The 23,857-nt window shown below is 50.5% G+C and overlaps 9 protein-coding genes across 9 annotated transcripts; 3 read left to right on the plus strand and 6 right to left on the minus strand.

Moving 5' to 3' along the window:
* Positions 1-1,763: 1,763 nt before the first annotated feature.
* On the minus strand, positions 1,764-2,799 carry CONPUDRAFT_147511 (uncharacterized protein; the record flags this gene model as incomplete). Its single annotated transcript, XM_007776820.1, has 4 exons — positions 1,764-1,951; positions 2,010-2,192; positions 2,246-2,333; positions 2,389-2,799. The coding sequence occupies 4 exons, from the start codon at positions 2,797-2,799 to the stop codon at positions 1,764-1,766; spliced, it is 870 nt and encodes a 289-aa protein (XP_007775010.1).
* A 1,045-nt stretch (positions 2,800-3,844) lies between these two features.
* On the minus strand, positions 3,845-5,353 carry CONPUDRAFT_147512 (uncharacterized protein; the record flags this gene model as incomplete). Its single annotated transcript, XM_007776821.1, has 6 exons — positions 5,024-5,353; positions 4,603-4,875; positions 4,398-4,546; positions 4,102-4,150; positions 4,041-4,056; positions 3,845-3,911 (listed from the first exon to the last, which is right to left on the minus strand). The coding sequence occupies exons 1-6, from the start codon at positions 5,346-5,348 to the stop codon at positions 3,845-3,847; spliced, it is 879 nt and encodes a 292-aa protein (XP_007775011.1). The 5' UTR covers positions 5,349-5,353.
* Positions 5,354-6,658: 1,305 nt separating this feature from the next.
* Positions 6,659-8,395, minus strand: CONPUDRAFT_169836 (uncharacterized protein). The gene is made up of 6 exons (XM_007776822.1): positions 7,760-8,395; positions 7,618-7,705; positions 7,391-7,564; positions 7,175-7,332; positions 6,890-7,114; positions 6,659-6,836 (listed from the first exon to the last, which is right to left on the minus strand). The coding sequence occupies exons 1-5, from the start codon at positions 8,189-8,191 to the stop codon at positions 6,974-6,976; spliced, it is 993 nt and encodes a 330-aa protein (XP_007775012.1). The 5' UTR covers positions 8,192-8,395; the 3' UTR covers positions 6,659-6,836; positions 6,890-6,973.
* Positions 8,396-9,077: 682 nt separating this feature from the next.
* On the plus strand, positions 9,078-10,544 carry CONPUDRAFT_132561 (short-chain dehydrogenase; the record flags this gene model as incomplete). Its single annotated transcript, XM_007776823.1, has 5 exons — positions 9,078-9,285; positions 9,343-9,526; positions 9,587-9,822; positions 9,889-10,304; positions 10,369-10,544. 4 exons carry the CDS (start codon positions 9,078-9,080, stop codon positions 10,293-10,295), a joined length of 1,035 nt encoding a protein of 344 aa, XP_007775013.1. The 3' UTR covers positions 10,296-10,304; positions 10,369-10,544.
* A 313-nt stretch (positions 10,545-10,857) lies between these two features.
* Positions 10,858-12,066, plus strand: CONPUDRAFT_159725 (NAD(P)-binding protein; the record flags this gene model as incomplete). Its single annotated transcript, XM_007776824.1, has 4 exons — positions 10,858-11,065; positions 11,129-11,312; positions 11,375-11,610; positions 11,660-12,066. 4 exons carry the CDS (start codon positions 10,858-10,860, stop codon positions 12,064-12,066), a joined length of 1,035 nt encoding a protein of 344 aa, XP_007775014.1.
* Positions 12,067-14,015: 1,949 nt separating this feature from the next.
* Positions 14,016-15,646, plus strand: CONPUDRAFT_77749 (uncharacterized protein; the record flags this gene model as incomplete). The annotated part of the gene is made up of 9 exons (XM_007776825.1): positions 14,016-14,103; positions 14,152-14,180; positions 14,202-14,273; positions 14,333-14,524; positions 14,770-14,875; positions 14,934-15,148; positions 15,218-15,232; positions 15,287-15,342; positions 15,565-15,646. The coding sequence occupies 9 exons, from the start codon at positions 14,016-14,018 to the stop codon at positions 15,644-15,646; spliced, it is 855 nt and encodes a 284-aa protein (XP_007775015.1).
* A 456-nt stretch (positions 15,647-16,102) lies between these two features.
* Positions 16,103-17,808, minus strand: CONPUDRAFT_169839 (uncharacterized protein). Its single transcript, XM_007776826.1, has 5 exons — positions 17,606-17,808; positions 17,006-17,548; positions 16,883-16,948; positions 16,529-16,825; positions 16,103-16,467 (listed from the first exon to the last, which is right to left on the minus strand). The coding sequence occupies exons 1-5, from the start codon at positions 17,696-17,698 to the stop codon at positions 16,243-16,245; spliced, it is 1,224 nt and encodes a 407-aa protein (XP_007775016.1). The 5' UTR covers positions 17,699-17,808; the 3' UTR covers positions 16,103-16,242.
* A 344-nt stretch (positions 17,809-18,152) lies between these two features.
* CONPUDRAFT_140318 (uncharacterized protein) lies at positions 18,153-19,674 on the minus strand. The gene is made up of 5 exons (XM_007776827.1): positions 19,353-19,674; positions 19,003-19,290; positions 18,875-18,937; positions 18,551-18,814; positions 18,153-18,487 (listed from the first exon to the last, which is right to left on the minus strand). Exons 1-5 carry the CDS (start codon positions 19,530-19,532, stop codon positions 18,272-18,274), a joined length of 1,011 nt encoding a protein of 336 aa, XP_007775017.1. The 5' UTR covers positions 19,533-19,674; the 3' UTR covers positions 18,153-18,271.
* A 1,246-nt stretch (positions 19,675-20,920) lies between these two features.
* CONPUDRAFT_85660 (uncharacterized protein) lies at positions 20,921-21,586 on the minus strand. The gene is made up of 5 exons (XM_007776828.1): positions 21,511-21,586; positions 21,394-21,464; positions 21,271-21,334; positions 21,040-21,214; positions 20,921-20,985 (listed from the first exon to the last, which is right to left on the minus strand). The coding sequence occupies exons 3-5, from the start codon at positions 21,280-21,282 to the stop codon at positions 20,942-20,944; spliced, it is 231 nt and encodes a 76-aa protein (XP_007775018.1). The 5' UTR covers positions 21,283-21,334; positions 21,394-21,464; positions 21,511-21,586; the 3' UTR covers positions 20,921-20,941.
* Between the last annotated feature and the right edge of the window lie 2,271 nt (positions 21,587-23,857).

The following is a 23,857-nucleotide window of genomic DNA, read 5'->3' on the forward strand; positions in this document are numbered from 1 at the left end:
CGATTTTGCGGGATCACAGGGTGGCTGAAGTTGGTTGTATACAGGAACTTGCTAAGCCCATAGCGTGTATTTGTCGTATCCGTCTACAGCAGTTTCTAAGGCAATTCCACTAATCCTCAGCACCGCCTAGACCTTCTCTAGAGATGGATATAACGGGGTTAGGTATCAGAGTTGGACCCCCCAGATGTCAGAGTACGTATTAGAACTCATCCCGCCTGAGCCCGCTTTAAGTTCCTTCATACGTGTTCATGAAGTCCTCAGTAGATCCTACATCGCACCCTAAACGAACATGGCAGTGCTACCGCTGTTGGTAGACGTCAGAACTCGTTTGTTTGGCTTGTTCGCGGCCACTTCACGTTGAACTGCTGTATTTTGAGGAAGCAACCTTGTTCTTCAAGCGCGCGAATCCTGCCACCGCTAGTGCTCGACATACCATCTACGCAAGACTTCCCCCATTATCTTCTCGTCCTTAGAGGTGATCCTAGTCCCGGAGGAAACTTGACGCCTGCTTACAACTTCGATCTCGAGGGAGGTTTGGGCACTGGCAAATGTCTCCACGCATACGAGGACAGTGGCGCGCCTCCGAAGTATATATCGTAGTGTGGTTAACACTTTGTGACTTATGCAGCATATCCGCGGATGTTCTCTATATTCTGTTGCTTCCTATCCGTGAATCTCTTCTATGTTAGGTTATGGTTTTTTATATGAGCCACGTACGGTGCGAGGTCCATTGTTACTTCAAATAAGCAGAGGATCATTTGTGTAACAGAGTTACTTATCTAATGTAAGCAACACCGACCACAGACACCATCGTATAGCATGTACTTGATCTATGTATTCAATCCGTGACTCATGGCCTGTATTCCACCTCTTTTTCCACCTTACTGATTGCCAAGAGTTTAATTAGAGCATGATCTCCGAGTGCTGGGGCTATCTCCGAGATACGTACCTGCCCGACAAATTCAACAATGGCACCAAAGAGAACGTAGAAGCTTCGCGCGTGATGATGATTGCACCGAGGGTGATTCGAAGAATGTTAACCTTCCGTAAATGGGGTCATATCCTTGTTATACTAGAGCATCTTTGAATGACGCCCCTCTCGCCCGCCCCTTGACGGATTACACTATAGAGGTAAATGATCGCTCCCTTAATCTTCAGAGTGTTTTCGGAGCAATAAGATATGTTTATGGAGGTGCGCAGCCAATGAATTGGTGGCGCCTGAAATTAAGACCTGTGCACGACTCGCACACGAGGTCAGAAGGCAGTGACTGGACCAAATACTTACACGCTGTCATCTGCTGACAGGTGCCAAGATTGCGCCACAAGGGTGAAGTGCACACCGCTCCAAGCTACTCATTCATGGAAAAGACTCCATTGAGAATATCAAACCCGAGTTCCGCACCTGCGCCGGGACACAGTACCCGAGTACTCAATCAAGCGGATCATTCAATAGAATCCAGGGAAATATGTCAAATCGATATGTGCAAGTGTTATAACGAGTACGGCTGTGAAGGGCGCCGATTCGGAGGAAAGGATGATTCGCATATTGTCAAGGAGAAACCAGATTGCGATCATTTTGGTAATGTACGAATTCCTACACTCCGCATGAGCGGCCCTCACAGACTTTCGTCGTTAAGCTTCCAAGACTTGAAGTTCAATTTCCATAATATTGGTTGTTTCACTTTCTTCCTGCATCCATGCTATGCCTTTGGAGATACGGAAGATAACGAGGAGCGCAGATATGATCTTGGTTGAACGAACAATCAGGCCACTTGAGCTTGCAAAAGCGTATATGGAGGGCTGACCTGAGTTTCACACAGGATGGCTACTGCCATAACACGGAAAGGAGAGTCCACGAAACAGAGCATTAGATAGACCGTCGCGGCCGCTGTAAACAGGGCACAGGACTCGATCATCATGGCAACGATTCCGGTATGGTTCAGTCGCGCCCCTGCGATTCGGAGGCAGAGATATAATTTGCGCCCATAGTCAGATGTATGATGACTCACCCATCATGCCTCGGAATAAGCTTTGCTCTGAACGAACTCGGGTGACCATAAGGGACGTAGCCGTCACGTTTAAAACGGCAGAGCTAGTGTAGTACCACCGCGACACGACGGTAGCCCATTTTTGTTGAGAAAGGTGCTGGGCCTCTGGCAGGGCATACATAAACATGGACAGCATGCCAAGGGCTGATGAACGGCATTTGATGAGAAGCCGCCGCATGTGTGTAAGTACGACGTACTGTAAGTCGAAGTGAAGAAGACTCCTAGCCCCGCTTTTACATATCCGGCTCGGAGCTGCCCATTGTAAAGCATGCAGCACCGCCAAACCTGAAAATCGTCTATGAGCAGAGCACGACTCAGACATGAGAATGTGCCAGCGTACCAGGAGGGCGTCGCTCATAAGAGCGCTGAGCCAAGCCGACACATCAATGAGAGCGTTGGCCATTTGTGTATAGCGCGCACTAGAAGCAATAGGAGTTCCCGAAATGTAGGCAGTGTAGCTGGCGCAGTAGTACGTGACGGAGGACACTGTGAAGCCGACGGAGCAGAGCATCCCAAGAACGAGCATGCAAGTCACGTAGACCACGTAGAACCGTAGCCATCTCCGGCTCTTGAGGTCGTCTGCCGCGCGAGCCCGTTTGACCAAGAGTGGAACGCAGGCAAAGAATAGCCATGCGACAAACCCGCAGGCTATCCCGCTCGTAAGTGGGGTATAGACCACCTTGACCCTCCAGGTTAAGTCTCCATCCGACTTTACTGCTAAAAGTCGGTGACCATCATGCTGGAGGTACATATCAGACACGAGCGGCAACGTGCGAGATCATGGGCGACGAGAAGAGGTGAGAGAACAACCGAACACGGGCGTCCCGTGGAACGTTCGAACTGAATGGCGCTGTCATGCCCATTATGTCACTTTTTTATGTCATTATGGGCGTCTATGGGTCCCGTTTCAAATCCAAATATGGTAAGGATATCCCGTACAAATTCAGGGGCTGTTACATTTCCGGGGGTGGTTCAGACTTAGCGAACATCTCGAATACATACGGAAAACAGTGAAGTCCCAGACCATTCAATGTCTGCAAGGTATTTTCCGCCCTCGGCTTGCCAGTGTATTTTCATTGAGAAGCATTTGTCTTAGAGGGGCCGCGTGCAAGCCGCGTAACTGAAGAGGGCGTTTGAAAGATACTGATTTGATAATCAGCTTCAGGGTCAGGCTTCTTTAAAAGAGTCTGCGAAGATCACTGGGGTTGCGGAGCAGATGCAACGGAAACTAAACTTTATACGTTTATGTGAAGATCACTGCTCAGCGATGGACTCGGTGCCCCTTGAGATGTGGCATCTCGCAACTTGTATTGTTCACCCGGTGTGAAACAGTGTCCGCTTCCATACATGGTACTGATGTACGTCTAACATCTTACCACCTCATCCGGATCTTCAGGCCCAAGAAGCTGGGCGTTAGATTTGAGGTGTTGCAGCCGAGCCACTTCAACCGTCAGTTTGAATTCCGTTGCGAAGCCTCTGATTGTTGGAGCGCTCAAGCTTCCGCTTTCAATTTAAGTTGACAGGGCTTCAGACCTGTGCCAGCGAAAGAGTATACCGCAAGGGCTGTTTCAGACTTAAGCTTAAGGGGCAAAGCTAGTTAGCGGTCAAGACGGTCAAGACATTGATGACGATTCGAGGGTGCAAAGGCCATAATATTCGAATTCGGAGTAGAAGTTGTCGAGAGAATGGCCAATATCTTGCTTTAAACATAACGCGTTAAGCTAGACTCATCCGACCCCGATCGTAATTGTATCCTGTGCGTTCATATGGCATCAAACATATTTACACGCAATCTTTCAGATCTGGTGAACCCGCGGCTCTGAATCGCGCTCGAACACGGCATAGTAGGTAGAAGATATAACACTGGCGACAAAAGTTTCGACGTCACTTATTGATAATACTAAGCTCACGTCTCCGTTTCTCATAGTAGCCCATGACGAGCATCCGTTTTGACATCGGATATGTACGACTGATGAGTACTTAAGTACGAACCACTCGTTCCAAATGGCTGGGAGAATATAATTAAGTGCTATATTAGGGAAGAATGACATACATCCTCCACCTTCGGACCACCAGAACATTAGATGATGTGGTCCAATAGCCTATCCAAACCTACAGAGAAGGGATATTCATAAAAGAAAGGTGGAATCGTGGCTGTTATGGTAGCGTAGTGCACAGGATTATTCACACAAAGAAATCTCCAGGTCAGGAAGCTGTGAACCCCTTCTACTGTCATTTGCCCACGTAACGCCTCTTGCGATGCGCCAGATAACAAGCAGAGGAGCCATGATCTTGACCGCACGGATAGGTCAGGTGTCACGCATCTCACCAACGCACAAAACGACGTACCTGAACCTCATCGATCGTCGCAATCACAAGAAGGCAAAAGGGGGAATCGATGAAAGAGACTATCAAGTATGTTATCGAGCACAGAGTTACTAGCGTGCATGACTCGATCATCATGGCGATTATGCCGGTGTAATTGAGGTTAGTGTATCCTTGAAGCCAGTCTTACTGATGTGTTTCGCTCCATACATATTCTCAAGAGACTCACCCATCATAGAACGCACGAATCTACGCTCTGCGCGCAGGCGAACCACCATCAGGCTGGTGGCGCCAAGGTTCAAAAACGTCGCCATGAAGAAGTACCATCGGGAAACGGCTGTCGCCCATTGTATCACATGAGTAAGCGCGGGGTTGGGCAGAGAGTACGTTATCATGCACAGTAATCCGGACACTCGGTCGTTATTGAGAACAGTGCGCATAAGCCCGCTTGAATGTACTTGGCGCTCGCCTGGCTCTGATACAGCATACAGCATCGCCATACCTAGACGTCGACGGTAAGCACTCGTTTGTCTTGAAGGGAAAGTAAAGTACCATGAGTGCGTCGGCCATGGTGGTGGCAACCCAATTTGCCACATTAATGGTTACATTGATTGAGTCCGGGTACGCAGACAGAAGGAGCGGTGGCTGACCCGCAGCAACGAAGCTAGCGAGGTAGAGCTGTGGCGGGATCGCGTAACAAACGACGAAGAGCGTCCCGAGGCAGAACATGATCGCGACGTACGCGATATAGAACCACAACCAGCTGCGGCTCTTCGCTTCCCGCGCGGTGTGCGCACGCTTGACCAACAGCGGGATGCACTCGAATGTAAGCCATGCTATGACCCCCCAACATATCCCGGTAGCGAGCGGGGTGTACACCAACGCCAATTCCGTTTCGAGCTTCTCCGAGTCATCTGTGCTCCTCCGTAGAAGATGTTGTCGGTCATGGTCACTGTGGTGATACTCGGAATGCATGTCAGAGGTGAGAGCGGGAGAGCATGGTCGGGGTGCTACAGCGAGGAAGGATGAGGCGGTCAGGACAGCGGCTCGCCCGCAAAAAACATATTCGCCTGCTTATAACATCAGTCCATCTATCCGCTGTCATGAAGTGCGGTAGGAACTCTGCACAACTTGAATAAGACTAGTTTGCGCACATAGTAAGGCGGCAGCCTTCCGTTTTCGGAGTTACGCATAGAATTAGCCCCTATCTCTCGCAGTCGGCGTTGTCCGTGACAGCAAGATGGGGCAGCACAGCTCACTTTCAGTCCATCAAGCAAGGTCAAGAGCATGATATGACGTACCTTATTGCGTGGAACATATACGGAGGTTACTGGTTCCGTTTTGCGACAAGATCGCACGATTGTGTCATCACTCAATACCACAAAACTGCGGCGAGATGTGGCGACAAGCCCACTGCCGCAACACCTGTCGTTGCAGAACCTTTCCAGTGCCATTCTTTGCGTTCTCGCCTCGCGCGTGTACCTTGAGAAGCATTTTTTGGTCAAATGGCCGTGTCCGAGTCAGCAGTAGGTTGCAACGAGCTGGAAGACTGGAGGTACACATGCCGGTTGACTTGCCACCAGACAGTTCGGCAACCGTTTATACTATAGAAAGCGGGTCTGGTTACAGATCCCAAAGCCATAGTGGATTTGAATCACTATACCGAGCTGCAGTGAGCGTGTCTTCACGGGTTAGGCCGTGAAATCGTATCTCGGGATAAAAACTTCATTTGAGCGCAGCAGCAAACGGCGCGCTGGGCACGCTGGAGCCTGGAGGATGTTATATAGGGCTGCGACTAGTGGATAATACCGTTTTGGCTAACATGTACTAATATGGTTCAGGGCTTTGACCAATTAAAGGCCTCTACCTCCGCTGCCCGGAGTGTGACCTTGTAAATCAGACGCGCGAAGAACATGATAATAGATGCACTTGAGCGACTGAAAATGTTGTTTACAGTGCGCACGGTCCGACCAGTACTGCGCTGATGGTGGCGTACCCCAGCTGACACCGGTCTGGATATCCTGAGAGGATATTTTCAAGGTCAGCTAGTAAGCCGAGGGAAAAGACGGTGTGGATTACGCTCAACGTAGTTGTTATCGAATGAGGGCAATTGGGCCGTGCATTAACTTTTAACACTCGGAATGGAGTCCTCAAGGTCCTTGACGTTGACTTCCCCACACAATGCTATCTCTTAGCACAGGTGGTACAGTTTTCCAACGAGTCTGATTATTGGGATCATCTGTTACTATCAACTGTACAATATAGTATTCCGACACACCTATTAATATTGTCAAATATAGCCTACAGCACACTAACGCACGTAAATTACTTGGCCCGCAATATTTCACTCTCCCTTGCCAAGGGTGGAATGCTATGCAACGAGGGTCCAATGTGACAGACTGTGAGACGCGTGGGACTGATGACAGCCCGCGGGTCATCTTCCTGTTCACGCAAGGTCGCAATCTAAAGATCGTAATGAGACAGTTGAAACCAGCGTCATACAGGGTATCTCTCACGCTGTCATGGTCTCTGCGGGCGCCTTCTTACCGATGTTTCAACGGATAGGCTTGGGATACGCAGCTTGTCCACCCAAGCGAATATTACCCCGAAGGTCCTGGTCCCGGAAGGTCGATCTTGCAAAACTCCGCAAAGTCGAGATCGACGACGGCGCTAAGGTCTGGTGCGCGGGTCCACGCAACACCTCGAGAGACACGGAGGATAACGAGGAACACAGAGATAATCTGTGCAACGACTTAGCTAGTGTACAAGCCCAGCAAGAACTTGAAGGAGCTAATCCTTACCTGACACTGGCCCAAGAGAGCAAATGCGACGAAGGACGCAGGGCTACGCAGGAACCATAAAACGAGTAACGTGACCGAAAAAGTTGCGTATAGTGCACACGACTCGATTAGCATTGCGCTGATGGTGGCATAACGCAGCTGGCTCCGGTCAGTCGAGCCTGCGAGAAACGGATGAAATCGAGTCTTAACAGCATAGGCAAGGCAAGAGCAACATACCCATGGTGTCCGTGAAGTACTTCTTCACGGAATATAGACGTCCGACGATCAACGCAGTGCATACTAGATTTAGCGTAGCTGAGATAGTGAACGCGCTCTGCGCAAGGACGACGGGGATTGCGTTGTTGCCTACGCTGGGAACAGAGTACATGATTGCAGCCGTTACCCCAATCACTAATGGGTGTCATTATTCATAACACGAGAAGTAAAGTCAGGTTGAGACATACGACAGTCCGAAGCAAACAACAGCCAGCATAAAGTCTTCACCCATTGACACCAGCTGCTTTCTCGGTAGATAACGCAGCATCTCCAAACCTAGGGAGCAGCGTCAGCGAGACACCCCATATTTATCAACAACCAATCACGTACCACCAGAACGTCCGCAATCCCTCCGCTCAGTGCAAATGCGCTATTCGACACAGCGAACGCAACGACATTGTAGGTAGGTGCCTTCCCCTCCCCCCGATGGCATGCGTTCGCATGCCGCGGCTGCGCAATGTCGAATTGGAGCGAGACAGTGTACGCCGTACCGAAACAGACCATGCACACGACATAGACGATATAAAACCACGCGTGCCGCCGAGAAAGGCTTGGGCCTGGCATCCCGCTGTCCGAGTCAGGGTCCGCTGCGGCAGCCGACCGCGACCTCTGCGGCCTTAGCCGCCTAACGAGAAAAAATACGCATAGGGACCCGATAACGACCATGACGACGTAGGCGACCGCATTGAGGACCGGTGCAGCGATCGCAAAGAGGACCGGCGAGAACTCTTCTGGAGTGCTCGATATCGAGAAGGGCGTCATGCATCCACGTCCGGGTGGGGGCAAGATTTAAGAAGCATGGTGGGATTCTCCGCGTTTCGAACCGGGACATGAGCATGGGAGGCGAGGAGAGCGCGATGTCGTAATATAAGCCGGAAACTGTATGGTTCGATCGAGTTTGTCCGTTCTTTTCTCAGGAGGTCGTCCACCCGTGTTACGTTCTGAGAACGTCCTGCGCACATCAACTAACACCAATCACTAACACTGCGGGGTCAGCGCTGGTGATAGAGGATGATTGAATTGCGGTGCGGTTTATGGGACCACATGTAAGAATCCAAGTCGATGTTGATGAGAGATTTGTTGTGACCTGGTTGTGACGATGCCGCCTTGTATTCAGCTACTAGTTCATCAGTGAAATCTTCTGCGAGCGCGGACTTCCCACAGGGTAGAAGAGACAATTGAACGCTTACAAGTCACATTCAGCGGGGCGGCGGCCGGCGAGTCTGCCCTAGACATGGGGATAGGCCAAGGATAGGCAACCACAACCAATCAGCATACGTGGGTTTTGATTGGCTGACACTCACGTGACCTGTGTCGGAGGGGTTGCTCGCTGCGGCAAAACCCGAGCTGTCAAACGAATAGACGCTGGGAAATGAACTTGGATATCTTTGGCCTATCTGCCAACGACCCACTCTGTGTCAGGACGCAGCGACCTACAATTCACCTCTACGCTCTCTTTCTGACATACCGGCCTCCTTTCTGACCGACAAATTTTACCGAGCTGACCAATGTCTGAGCGGAATGCGCAAAGGGCATTAGTCAAACGGCGCTGCTTGCCGGGACGCATACTTATAAGCAGGCGGGTCGAGACGATGGGTCAGCGCCAAATACCGTACACTCCAAGTTCTCTTGCACCACTGATACCGACATGAAGCGTAACTTTTTCAACTTCGTCCAGGACCAATGGTCCCAAGTTCCCCCTGTTATTCGTGCTGATCTGTCGGGTCAGACAGTCGTGGTTGTAGGTGCCAACGTAGGCATTGGGCTCGAAGCATCCATCCACTTTGCATCCATGAACCCTGAGCAGCTCATCATCGCCTGCAGAAGCGAGAGTAAAGGGAAGGAGGCTGTCAAAGGTATGCTGTATTTCTGCTTGATAAGGTCCGATGACCATGAACAAGGTTTTTGGACAGAGATAACGCGGCGAACCGGCTACTCAAACATCAAGCTGTGGCTTATCGACCTCGCCTCATTTACCTCTGTCCGTGAGTTTGCGGACAGATTCGACCGCGAGGCTGGTCCACTCGACATACTCGTGATGAATGCGGCGGTGGCAACGGGGAAGTACGAAGTGACCATGGATGGTTGGGAGACCAGGTACGCCTCTGTTCAAGTATTGTTTGTACTGCTCCATGGAGCTGACGCACATAACGGCAGCATACAAGTAAACTATCTCTCCACCACGCTCCTGCCCCTTCTCCTTCTCCCACGCATGGTCGAGGCAGGCAAGAAGCACCACAAGCCTGCACGACTCATCACCGTTGTCAGCGACTCGCACTACAGTACCCTCATCCCTCATGACGTCCAAGCGTCCCCAAATCCACTCAGCATGTTTAGCAGCCGAGAGTACTGCACATCAGAGAAGTTCAGGGGTCGCTATCCACAGTCTAAACGTGAGCATCTCCCCTACCTCGTGCATCGCACGTCACAGCCGTGCGGACTCACCACAAACGTTCTAGTCCTTAACATCCTCCACATCCGCGCACTTGTGGCCCGCCTCCGCCCGCTCTCCCTCGTCCCCGTCACACCCGTGATGCCGAACCCGGGGTTCTGCTACTCTGCGCTGCGTCGCGAGTTCGCGTCTTCGTGGATGTTCTGGTTCATGGAAAAACTCCTCGCGTGGCCCGCCGAGTACGGCGCGCGCCAGCTCGTGTTCGCCGCTCTGGGCAACCGGGGCTCCAATGTGGACGAGGAAGCGATGCGCGGGGCATACGTGAGCCGGGGTGCGACAAAGGAAGAGAGTGACTGGGTGATTGGCGAGGAGGGGAAGCGGACGCAGGAACTCGTCTGGGACGAGACGATGGAGATATTGAAGGGGATAGACCCGAGGGTGGAGAGAGTTTTGGGCGAGTATATGACTGCTTGATGTTGCGAGGTTGGTCTATGTGCTCTTCTCACTGGTTCCGTTGATGGCTGACGTATGATGAACCTTTTTCTAGAGAGCAGGATCACGATCAACTCGTTAATAGCACAAAGTTGAAAATCAGCAGCAACTCCTGTCGTACAGTGTTTGCAGTATTATGTCCAAATGACCACTGATGTCCTGGAGCTCCGCGCATTTAGAGTGGCGATGTATTCTCTCCGTCTTCGGCAATGTCCAAAAATTTGCACGTCCCAACTTTGCCGGACAGCAACTAGCACGTGAAAAAAGTAATGCCATGACAAGACAGGACAAGATGTGGCCGCGAACTGAGGTAGGTACGCGTACGTAGGCGTGATACGTATGCATGGTGAGTTAAATCGCTTTTTCGTCACCTGACCCGTCTACGCGTACGTAGACGCGTTATGTATGGTGAGTTAAATCGCTTCTTCATCACCTGATTCTGCCCAGTGACGATGCTTAAAAGTCTGAGAATTTTTGAGACGAAGGCACTGTTCTCCGAATCAGTATCACAGTCCCCAGCCTCCGTCTTACCACTCCAACTATTATGAAGTACTCGTCCTTCGACTTCATTATAGACCAGTGGTCCCATGTTCCTCCCCTCCGACGTGCCGATCTGTCTGGACAGACTGTCATCGTCGTAGGCGCCAATGTTGGCATCGGCCTCGAGGCATCCATTCACTTTGCGTCCATGAACCCCGAGCGGCTCGTCGTTGCATGTAGGAGCGAGACCAGAGGCCAAGAGGCCGTCAAAGGTACGCATGACTCTCTGCTTGAAGAAACTGGACCAAGTTGAACAAGGCATGTTTGGAACATAGAGATAACACAGAGGACTGGCTACCCAAACACCGAGCTGTGGATCATCGACCTTGCCTCGTTTGCCTCCGTCCGTGAGTTCGCAGACCGCTTTGAGCGCGAAGCGGGTCCACTTGATATACTCGTAATGAACGCGGCGTTGGCGAAGGGGAAATACGAAGTGACCGAGGATGGATGGGAAACCAGGTATGTTTCCGCCCGAAATAATGTTCTAAACTACTCCCCGAGGCTAATGCACAGCGCGCCAGCGTCCAGGTCAACTACCTCTCGACTACGCTCCTCCCCCTTCTCCTTCTTCCGCACATGGTCGAGGCAGGCAAAAAACATGGTCGCCCAGCGCGGCTCGTCACCGTCGTCAGCGACTCGCACTACGTCACCCCACTTCCTCGTGATATTCTGGCGTCCCCAACGCCCCTCAGGACGTTCAGCAGCACAGAGTACTCTACACCCGAGAAATTCCGAGACCGCTACGCTCAATCCAAACGTACGTACCTTGTTTAATGGACATGCTCTCGTTGACTCAATTGACCCAGTCCTCAACGTCCTCCACGTCTGCGCCCTCGCCACCCACCTTCGCCCGCTCTCTCTTGTCCCCGTCACACCTACGATGGTCAGCCCCGGATTCTGCCGCTCCCAGTTACTTCGCGAGCATAGGTCCTCGTGGGCCCTCTGGCTCATGGAGAGAATCCTCGCTTGGCCCGCTGAGTACGGTGCGCGTCATATCGTCTTTGGTGCCCTCGCCAATCGCGGCTCCGACAAGGAGGAGGAAAGCATGCGCGGGGCGTACGTGAGGCGGGGAGCGGTGAAAGAGGAGAGCGATTGGGTTATCAGTGAGGAAGGGAAGCGGATGCAGGATCTCGTGTGGGAAGAGACGATGAAATTTCTGAAGACTGTGGATCCGAGGGTGGACATGGTTTTGAACGAGTATATGACCACTTAGATCTTCCATGCGTCATTCTGGCGCGTTACATGCCGACATGAATTGTGTCGCGTAATTACCAATATTTACATTGCTTAAACCTAGCGCACGTATAGCACATACAAACTCTCACATGTTCGTCTGTCGGCTCATTATCTTCATCCTATTTATCTTCGTCTATTGGTCCATCATCCTCAGCTCTCGGGGCCGCTTCATCTTGGGAGCACAAAACAGACGTCGATGTGCAAGTAGGACGAGCCAATAGTATCACAGTCAACTCCCTCTTAACCCATACCCCTTCGTGGACACCCACAGGTATGGGCTAACGGGGAGCATGGGTTTGGAGAATGTACTAAAAATAGATGTATAAAATACAGAGAAAATAAAAATATTTACAAAAGTCAATAGTAACCTGATCTAGATGAGCAGCCTTGGGAGAGACACAACTATTGATCTTCGATGTTGACATTCTCTTTGATAGCTCTGCCCGAAGCTGACGCGTCGACAACCCGGAAAACATCACAATTTCGAGTGCTTGGATCGGTCATAAAACGTTGTCGAGGTACCGTGCAATCACATACTACTTCAAGCCCCTCTTGGCGCAAGTTCGGATGCTTGGCCAAATACATGGAAGAAAACACGTCAAAAGTATAGTAAACCTCGGTCATATTGGCCATTTCCCATGGTCTTTAATACACTTTGTTAAGGTTTTTCGACAACACAACCAAATTTTCCCCTAATGACTTGAAATGTATGTCTTTTGGGGATAGCTATTGCTGCTAAAAGCACCGAATGTATGGGTTTTTTGGCACTCAAGACCATGGGGTATGAGAAATCAGGGAGTTATGGGTTTCGGGACTCATTTGGGTGGGACAAAACACGATGGGTAGCAAAACCCATGGGTTAGCAGGGAGTACGGGATTGGAGGGCTATGGGTTAAGAGGGAGTTGACTGTACCCGTATCTTCAATATTTTCCCCGGCTTATGTTTGCTCCTATTAGGCAGCGGTCACTGGGTTAGGGTTAGGATGGGTTATTGTCCTTTGTCTTCAAGTTATGTAGCAGACGAAAGTTCAAAAATTGAATAGGGCCGTCCAAGGGTGGCACGGCAATGCCCGTTACCTTACCCCCTTCCCGCAGTTGAGACTGTTTCGGGGGTACGTAACACAAGCAAAGGTGCCAGCGAAAATGACAGACTGGTCAAGCGTTGAAGCGTCTACGCAACGAGCCTCGGTGAGCGGAGAACGTATGAACAAGGACATGTTCCAGAATCATATTATATAGTCACGTAAGGTCACATGATATTTTGTCGCGTAGCCAATTTCTCTGCCAAAACGCAAAAATAGTGCCCCCCTCAATCCCAGTTACCCTAGGGGTAACGGGCATACGCGTTCTAATTGTTCGTGTCCTCGCCCATCTGCATCAGCGTTAACTATGCCGTATCGGAGCACGGCATGTCTTGTGGAACCAACCTCTTCGGTCTTGCAAGTGTACAGTACTGTAGCACCGCGGCTAGTATCCTCTGCGCGAACTCTAGTCTTGGAACCCTCTCTCGGGCTGGCCTTCCCCTGTATATGGACTCCTTTTTGTATGATTTGTATTTGTCGTCATTGGGTCGAAGCTGTGTTGGCACTTGCGGGTATCACTCGATTCATTAGAGATTTACATTCTTTTTGGATTCATACTTTACTTTTGCTGATCTCCTTTCGTCCTTTCTCCATGGAACAATATATACAGCTTTTTTCTTTCATCATGGCGGGATGAAATCCAGGGCCGTTTGGGGAGGATAATGATATATAGCCACATTGTCTTTTTCGGATGGGGTACAGCAATGCTTGCTCGCCATCACCACCATCAACATCAACGGCGAACTTCCAGTGCTTTGTATCAATATTTCATCAAAAAGGAGCAGTGCCACATCCCATGATCTTATAAATAAGATGAACGACCGTCCTTATGCTGCCACCGACTATGGACCCTCAAATCCAGCAGATGCCAGAAAGGTTAGACCACTTAGTCGACATGATGTGGCTGGCCCTCCCAGAGACGATTATATATGGTGACGTGATACTGTTAGTAATATCTAATGTCTTCTTTTTTAATTCAGATTTAGGCATGTCTGGGGTTTTATTGACGGTAAATATCTGCATCGTCCAGACTCGGGGCAGAACAAGCGCCATGAAGCCGGCCTTGATCGTTGAAGCTGTGATGTTTTTAGTGGCAACTACGGTGGGTACAAGTGGAATAACAACAAACACTCTCAATACAAATTGCCTTTCTTGTTACAGCATCTTGGTGCAAACCTTTGCGGAATCTATGTTACCGGAAAATACGAAATGCTGAATACTATGCAGGTATCATTCCTACAGATACTTGAGGTTCAGCCGACTCTAGTGGACCTCATGCAACACAGGACTGCAGCCATGGCTATTAGCTCTGCCGCGTTCATAGCTCAGTTGTGGCTAGGCGATGGATTTATGGTGCGCTCGATTCTCCGTTCCAAGAATCGGAGTTACACCTTACGCCCCCAATATCAAGCTGTTCAGGCTCTGGAGGGTGTGGAACAACGATAAGCGCATCGTCATACCACTATCCCTCGGATTCCTCGTTGACATAGGTACGTGAAATGTAAAATATCTGATGTATGAAAGAACACTTAGTGTGCGTTGAAGCACTTGGCATTGTTGTCGTAGAAAGGATTGCCATGTTTTATGTCGAAACGGAGAGATACATTCTGAGCAATCAACCCAGCTGGACAAGCATTGCAATAGGTGGCCTAACATACATGCCGCTGGTCGCAGTGAGCCTTGTTGTCCACGCGATGTGTACAAGTACGTTATGTCAAAGAGTCAAATGTGACGCTAATATTAACCGCACTCCGCGCCGCAGTCATGATTGCTTCCAGAATAATCTTCCTCCAACGCCAAGTTGGAGGGTCGGTACATTGCGTCAACGGCATCAGTCTCACCAATGTAGCAATCACCCTCTTAGAGTCCGCCGCTGTGTACTCAGCGTTGATGGTAGCTCTTCTTGTCATCTTGACTGAGGTTTTCATTAAGTCTTCATCCTCTCGTTTTGATTACATGGCCACGGTTATGAATGCTGTGAGTATTTTTCCGATATTTTCACAAAATTTGATGGTCCATGAAATCTGGCTTCTAATGTGTGCATAGGCCGTGCCTTTGATCGTAAGTACTTACCAACATTTATTAAGTATTATAAGGCTTACTGCCTGCAACTAGGAAGTAATATTCTCGGCCATCATTACGCGAATGGGCTTGGGTGTATCCGTTGAAATGTACGTGAAAGCGCGCCGGAAGGAAGCAAGACAGGTCGAAGCGGCGGAGGTCACGAATCGGAGCATTACAAATGGTTCCTCGGTAGTCTTTGCTCCAGGTTTGCCAAGAGGTTCTCCGTCAGACTCAACCGAGCCCAATTTGACGGCAACTGCCTGACACGACCTGGTCAGAAAGAACATCCTCTTTGTTGCTCTTTCGCGTACTGCTTCACTGAGGTGCAGTTTTAAGATTTCGAGCGCGGGTGAGGAAGGGAAAGTCGCTGAAAAGAGCGCTGGTGCTACGATAGGATTACGACGGACATAAATATCGAAAAAGGTACCGAAACGTGGTGAACTCTTGTACTGTCACAAAAGATAGGATAAACACTGCCGAACACTATCCAGGTACACTTCGTACCGTCTGAAGTTTGTTATCTACGAACGTGTATATGAGGTAAATCCCGAAGCTTTGAGTGTCGGTGATCTTGTTGTACCATAAGTGAATTTTCTGTGATCTGTATCTCAAAACCACTAAAAGAACAAACACACGCGTACATAGCAGTTTCAAACGCATGTAAGGCCTAAAAGCATAAGGGCATGAGAAAAGAAAAGTGCTGACAACGTCGTAGCGCTTGTCAGCTGAAGGAGTAATAACGATCTTGCTGTGTAATCCCACTACCCCCCATACCAAGCAGTTGCACGAATCGTACCATGCATAAATCAAGCTGTGCGCACTCTAGCATCTTGGCTTCTATCAATTGTTCTTCAGAATGCCAAGCGGGGATGAGAACCATATTAATTATCTCAGAAACGAACAAAGGTACCGTCAAAAATCCAAAGAGCACATGCCCATTCTGTCGTGACTACTCAGTATAGAGGGGTATAGCGGCCGGCTCAGACGCACGGTCATCACGTACTATCTTACAAAAAGCAGAAGCAGAACGAATACTTGTCGTGTACCGCATCGTCGTCGACCCATTCCCAGTGTCCATGGCCTGCCTGGTCACGATTGCTCGGAGACGCCACAACTTCAACCCTATTCGCGCGCAAAGGGCTTCCAACCCGCTGTCCACCTTTCTCGTCCTCTTCGTCGTCCGACTCATCATCGTGCTTAGTCTCGGATGTTTCAGGAGCGACATACAAACGCTGAAGGCATGGATAAGAATGTCAGCTGTTGCTGCAAAACATGCCACTAGACGAGACCAACCTCTGTCATTTTTGCTGTGAACACTGTGACGGCGCGAGAGCGGAGCTGGAAGGGGAATTGACGCCTACGGCGTTCTTTAGGCTCCTTCGGGGCTGATTCCGACGACTTCTCCGTTTCGCCGTTGTCTGGCGCTGAGGGTTGCTTTCTGTCTCGAACCCGCAAACGAGCTCGGAGGCTGGACCATAGCTTTCCAGCACTGGCTTTGAGTCGGTCTACATGGGTACTTGCATTGTCGTGGGTCGTTTTCCTGGGAGAAGATAGTAATACAGAAGGATGGGTATCGAGATCAAAGTTAATCTGCGGGGAAAGCGAGCGCATGAGCCAGTCGTCTCGGGTGAAGCAGTACCAACTTACGTTACATATAGAGTCAAGCATAGCATCGTGAGCGGATCGTGACTTCTTATTAAGCGTCGCTGGCATCTGAGTCGGGAATTGTGGGCTTAAACGCGGTGAAAGCGAAGCGTAATGTATACTTACGTTGAGGAACGACTCCAGAGAGTCGACACTAAGCGAGGGCGGGATGGCAGTCCGAAATCGTGCGCGTCGGAGACGCGAGATCTGACCTGTACGCAAGACATCCGCGGGACCGGTCAAAATCTTGTTGCCCGTGAATGTCCGCCTGTGTCTGGTGGCCGCCTTGTTAACTGTGAATGTTTGCTCGGGTCGTGGAGTGTCCATGGAATGCAGAGATCCAGGCAGATTGTGACGCCTTGCCCAGCGTCTAACTTCACTTTCCATTTCCCCCGAACCTCTCATACTTGACGTCAGATTGGGCGTCGCGGTCTGGGGGACGTCGGCGGCGTTGACCTCGACCCATACGGATGAGGTGACAGTAACGGGCATTCTTCGCCTGTTACGGCGCTCGGAGAAGCTAGGGAAAGTTTGATCGATCGGAGAAGCATCCTCCGACACAAGCGTCGCGTCGTCGTCCGCTGGAGACGCAGGAAAGTCAGGGGTATCCTCGATCCGCGAACCGAGTGCGTCTTCGCTCATACGTCCCGGGACGTTATTCGTGATGACCTAGAAGTAGGTGTTTGAGCATACAGGAAGGTTGATTTGGCTATGAAATTGTCGTACTCGTAGTCGTGGCCTGATCCCTACGTTATGCTCACCCTGGTGCCCGCCCAGCGCGATGTTAGGAGGTTGAGTGCCGCGAGCATGCTCGGGCATGCTGAGGGCCTCGGTGATATCGCAAAGAGTAAGATAGGGGAAGAAGATGGCTCATTGCTCCATGACTGCTCGGCTTTATAAATGTTACTGCGAGGCGTTGTCAAGGTGAGTTGCTGTATGGCCTACTAATAGTAAGGCCCCACACGTGTGAAGACAGAAGTCCACTTTTACCCTAGCTGCATGTTTAGAGCGGAGAAGGACTAGCCACGCAACCCAGCTTGGCTCAAACCAGCGCGATTTGGAGTGCGAGAGCAACGGACGGATGCGTTGTCGTGCATTGTCACGGTGCAGGATAGTGTTCGGGAGTTAGAAAGGTCCCGCCATGCTCTGAGTTTCCATTTAACCCCTTAAAGTAAAACCTGCCCTGAAGTCCGCCTCAGTTCGATCCCTTTGCTTTCTCGACAGATCGTCGAAAACATTTGAGAAATTTACATCCTTCGTCGAGATATTAGTAGGAATCGACTTTCATCGATTGTTAGTACACATGTGCTATATAGGACGATTGATAGAAGGGCATACAACTCATGAGGTATACTACCGATCTTGTACAAATGTCCAAGTGAAAGTAACGCGTCAAGGAAGGCAAAAACAGGACTGACTTTTCCCGTGCATCGAATCGGATTCAAAAGAGCCCGAGTACACACGTCTGCTGCCATGAATAATATGACCTCCAGGCCTCATACATGACCCATAAGTCACAGCTCCACCCCGCAGGCCTTCTTTCTCGCCGCCCTCTTCGTTAATAGAATACTGGCTTAATGTATGCGAGTCCGTTGATGCATATAGGGACTGACGAAAAGATAGATAAGTGTTAAACTGCGTCAACTTCGTTTCGAGATGTAAGAGACATGCCTCTTTCCCGTTTGCCCCGTATATTTGAGCAAGCTTGGAGCGGTACGGCTGTGGGCGAGATCGAAAAGCGAAGCTGCCATGCCCTTCCGTCTTTTCCGAGACCACCCTGTCGGAGCGTTCACATTTCGCGTCGTCTGCTGCTGAAATGGGCATTCGAAGGCGACGCTTCGCGGTTGCCCAAAGGCTGAACATTGTGTGCTCCTTCTGAGCATCGTGACTTCTAGAAGAGGATGGGAATATATCGCCCTTGGCGTCGAGGTTGAGCTATGAGTTCAATTAGGCACTGATGTTGGCTACGTGGTGGGAATAGAAGGATAGACGTACAGAACTACGTGTTGTAGTACAAGAAATTTGAGATATTGGCCTCTGGGACGGCGTGAGCGACCTCTACTCGTCCATAACCACGTCAGTCTGACTGAGCATGGTAAAAATGACGTTACTAGCGGACTCACGTTGAGAAACGGTATGAAGGGTTCTGTGGTAGACGCAGGCCGCTTTCGGACCGCAGGTGTTTCCTGCTGGGCGCGAGTGTTCGCGTCGCCACCATCGTTCTCGTCATCCTTGCTCTGGCTGCCATCATCCTCGCTACATCCGAAGCTGTGCTGATGGTGCCCGCTGAGGGCGAGCTCGGCTCGATGTCGCTCTGGTTCTTCATCCCGGATAAAGGCAGGAGAGACAACTATCTCTGGCGCGATGGAAGGTGGTTCAGTCGCACTGCGGACATGGTGCTTCTCAACTGTCTGAACCAGGGCAATGCCCATCATCAGTATACGATTACAGATCGATAGTTCAAGCTGCGCACCTGTACGTGAGGGACCCCCTGCCCACCTGATCCATCCTGCTGACTCCAAGACTCGCCTACGCGCTGGAGGAAATCGCCTAGACTCGGTTCATCGTCAGCGTTGCGAGTAGGCTTATTTGGCCGCGCACGGATTGCCCCACGACGACGAAGACTTGACTGGGCGATGGCAGTAGAGGACATCGGGATGAGCTTGGAGGCATCGTCAGCCCGTTAGCTGGCGCTAAGTCTCCCATTTCTCCCGAGGCGGTCAGTGAAAGCCGGTGAACGAGGCGATGCGGGGCGAGTGACATAGCGGGGGTGTTATACCGGAAAAGCATTTGGCTGTTTGAGGAGTTGTAAGGGTCGCAGGATGGAGTCAGATCTGGCTTCTTAGGTTGACGAGCATAGAGGAGACCATGATATCGTTCGAATTCAGAGGAAAAATATAACGGATAACGGAGGAGAGATGGAGGTCGCGTAGGCCGGAGGCGGAAGCCGGAAGATGTAAGATATCAGACGCGGCAGTGCCCTACGCCCCTATGTCAAGAGTAAAGCATTGTTGACCTTATTCTCTCATGATGCATCGAGTCATCGTCTACCTGGTACCCACGTTAAACTTCCTGTGATATGCGTGCTTTCTCGAGCACGTTTCAAGCCTGAAAATCCTTGCCATCGGACCTTGACGCGAGAGGACGCGCCCTGGACGCGCCCAGCTGGAGCACTCTCAGACTCGCGCGACGCGGGCGTTGTGCAGAAATGAAGTCAGACACCGAATGGATTTGGTTCTATCGTGTCTCTTTAGTAAGCGATGCTATTGTGTTTCGAACTTCTCTGCATTTGACACGGTCTCGTGTGGGCGAGGATCGTCGACAAAGGGGAGAGAACAAGCAGAGACTAAATGGACGCTGGCTGAGCCAGCGTTATCCGATCAGGATGCCACACGGGCTTTGCGAGTAGCTGCCACCAAGCTTCCATAGCGCCGTCATCGTGAAGTTCGCTCACTGTTCTCCCTATCCTACGTGGAGGATGGTGCTTTCCCATGAATTGGAGTTGCTGATGGATGCTACGACATAACGTTTGATTTTAGCTAGCCTCATTCATCAGCGCGGTTTCACAGGATTCGTTGTGGTTGGTTTCGGTTACATGAACGCTCTAAGATGAGCTTTCACTATTCAGTGTGCACGCCTGGGCCTGAACACTCACATGCATTTTTTTTTCAACTAGGACGTCGACGGAAGCATATCGTCCCGATATATCCGGAGTTCGTCAAACGTATTTTGCCTAATGGTCAGACCAAGTTCGCGAGCGTCGATATCCCTACGGTGGGACCTACAATCGCCGCCAAAATCTTGTGCTGACCAAGCTCCTTGGTGAGAGCGATGTTCTGGTCGGGATATCACCGTTGTCGGCGCCTCTGTGGAGGATGTCAAGGTACGTAGAATATTCGAGTCTGTCTGCCAACGTCTGGTAACCTCGCTGGTGTCATATGTGCTATGGATTCTGGGCGCGGGGGCTAGTTGTCTCTTTCATTGGAATGATAAAATCCGCTCTTCATTACCAGCGATGTCCCCTTTTATCAGCCCTGCCCGTAACGCTCGTTCAAGCGCACCCTACACATAAAGTCCCTTTCTCATGGGTTTGAAGTCGTCGACAAGTAAGTTCTTGTTTTATGACAACACTCCGTAATTAGCCACAAGTGTTCTTATAGGACGCTGCTGTTCCCGCACTGCAACGATTTCGGCAAGAGGCTCGAAGGTCCAGACATTAAGTCGGTGTGGGTCGAGCCCGTTCCAGACCTCATTCATGGCTAGCTCAAGATGTGGACCTCCGTCACCGGCGCGCATCCCGCCCGCATTCCAAGATATTGGCTTGACAAACCAGGTGTCGACGCCCCAATAGGCCGGTCACTAGCATACTCATTGTCTTCACCTTGATGCAGATATCGAAACATTACAGAGAAAACCATCGCCCTTGGGTCACCAACACAGGCACCACCACCTTGGGTTCGTGCTACCATTTCTGACGTTCGACGCGATCGGCTCACGCTTGTCGGCGTTCTTAGCCGAGCTCTTGCAATATGATATTGTCGCGGCTACATCACGTCTCATAACCCTGAATTTTGACGGTTTGACAGTTCGTCGTGACATTGCCGTCTGAACATTGGCAATTTATTTGACAGAAGCTGAATTAGGATTTATTTGCAAGGCCAAAGTCCCCCCAACTTTTGGCGGACGGGTCCCGGGACGATTGAATTGAAAAGACGCAACTCAATTCCACTTCAATTCCTGACTGCAAACTCAGCCTATTGAACCCGTCACTTCACGGTCCCAGGCTGGGAACACGCGCTGGAAATCTCCAAGCACGGGCCCACTCCTTCGAACCCGCCGTCTGCTGGTTGCCCTCGGGAAGCACACAGTGCCCACTTACTCATTCGCTCAGGTCAGGCTGCAAGAGCGTCTTCATGGACTATGCTTCTATAGTTGGTGAGTGAACTTGCAACGTGTACTAAACTCTCGAGCTGAGAATAGTATGTGCTCGGTAGGATGTGTTCTCTTGGGTACACTGTGTGAGTCCTGTTTCATTTGCACGCTATCGTCATTCACACTCTTGCTTCAGTCAACACATTTCTGTTCGGCATAGTGTCCCAACGATATGTCACTTATTTTACATCAAGTCATGGTGGGTCGCCATCTTAGCTTTCTCAATATTAAGCATATGGCTGAGGCTCAAAGGTTCTGAAGAGGGACATGCCATAAAGTAAAACTTTCTTTCAGTTTTTATTACCAAAACGGTGCCTTAATGGTGCTAGGATGATGGTTTCCCTGCTGTGTCTTCTAGACGCCGTCTTCAGTGCTTTGTGAGTCTTTATAGTCCCGATCTTGCAATAATCGACAACTAAGTCTCCCTAACAGTCAGATTTATGCGGTATGGTTTGTTGCGTATGTCCATTACCCCTATTCATCTGTCAGATCTGAAACATCTCTGCAGCGTTGCTAACTACAACAATCCATCCGTGGGCCTAGGTCAGTTTTGGAGTGTCTCTTCATTCAATTTAGTTGACGATTCGAGAAGTGACAATACCGTGGCCTGTTTGCTTGAACCCGATTGCAACGGGGTGTACCGCCATGACAACGCAGATGTTTCTGACTTCGCGGTGAGACCTTGTTCAGCTTCTCTGATCCTCATGCACTGATCCCTCTTGCCAGCATATGGCGATTATGCCGCAGCCGCCTGCTAGTCGGAATATCCATTTTTCTGGCATCAGTGACCTTTCTGGTTGGTTTCGCAGGGGCGGCGGAGTTGCTGAGCTCCAGATTGTACGTTTCTACATTACATACTAATTTAAAGCACGCACAGTAAACAATCGAAACAGGCATGCTGACTCGTACACTCAAAGAGGCACTCATGGCATCTTAGGCTCGTTAGTCGTTGCCTGGTCAGCCCTCCAAGTTGCTACCGATGTGTTCATTACAGGTACGCCTATAGAGTTGCCGCCCGCTTCCGCTTATAGTGTCACTCAACGACTTAACACTGCTCACTCTCAGCTAGTCTCATTATCATCCTAAGCAAAACCCGCCAAGGTCTGGCTACTGCAAGCGCCCGGCGAGATTACGGAAGGATTATCAACACACTTATTCACGGCTCCATTCAGACGGGCGTTCTTGCCGGAGGATGGGCAATCGGCACTCTCGTCGCGGTGATCGCTTGGCCCCAAAGTGATCTCTCCGGTGCCATATCGATCTGTCAAGGCCGCATATACACAATTGTGAGTACAGTGTCATTAACAAGAGGACACGCTGATTCGTACTTGGGATGGTTCACCCAGACTTTACTTGACATACTCATGGGTGGCCCTCGCGCCGGAAGAAACGCGGATGATGTAGCCTCAAACACAATGGTTCTTCCGCAGGTGGATCTATTCTCAGATACGCTGTTGTAATCGTGTTCTCACTCTGCTGCATCTTATCATGTTGATGAACATAGCTCACCACCGCTATCGGAGACCCAACTTTTGATACCACGGCATCCCTTATCACGGCGACCGGCAATTCACCTATCTAAGGTTGCACTCTCTTCGTCGTTTGGCATCATGGATCGTCAGCCTTTATGTTTACCGTGACATGACACACGTTTTGATGTCCATGTGTATCCGGCAGATGTCCTCCGAAGTTAATTATATGCAGGATATGCAGGAGGATTTCCCGAAGACCTCGAGCCAGCGGCATGTCATTTTGCCCGAAGATGTCGGGCCAGCGGCATGCGGCCGCTGCTGCCCCAGCACAGAGATTTCACCACTGTAGCTGGTGCCTGTCGAGGCGGCTGGCCTGCTGTTATTCTGCCGGCATTAGTGGGGTGTGTCGGGCTGGTTACACAGGGCCCCAGCACTGCCTCCGGCCACATTGATGCGTGCTCACCGTCATTTCGTCGGCCTCAGTCGGACGTGTCGGGCTAATTACACAGGCCTCCAGCACCATTTTCCGGCCACATTGGTGCGTGCTCACCGTCAATTTGTCGGCCTCAGTGGG

This window comes from Coniophora puteana (genome assembly GCF_000271625.1).
Source record: "Coniophora puteana RWD-64-598 SS2 unplaced genomic scaffold CONPUscaffold_18, whole genome shotgun sequence".
Classification (NCBI taxonomy): domain Eukaryota; kingdom Fungi; phylum Basidiomycota; class Agaricomycetes; order Boletales; family Coniophoraceae; genus Coniophora; species Coniophora puteana.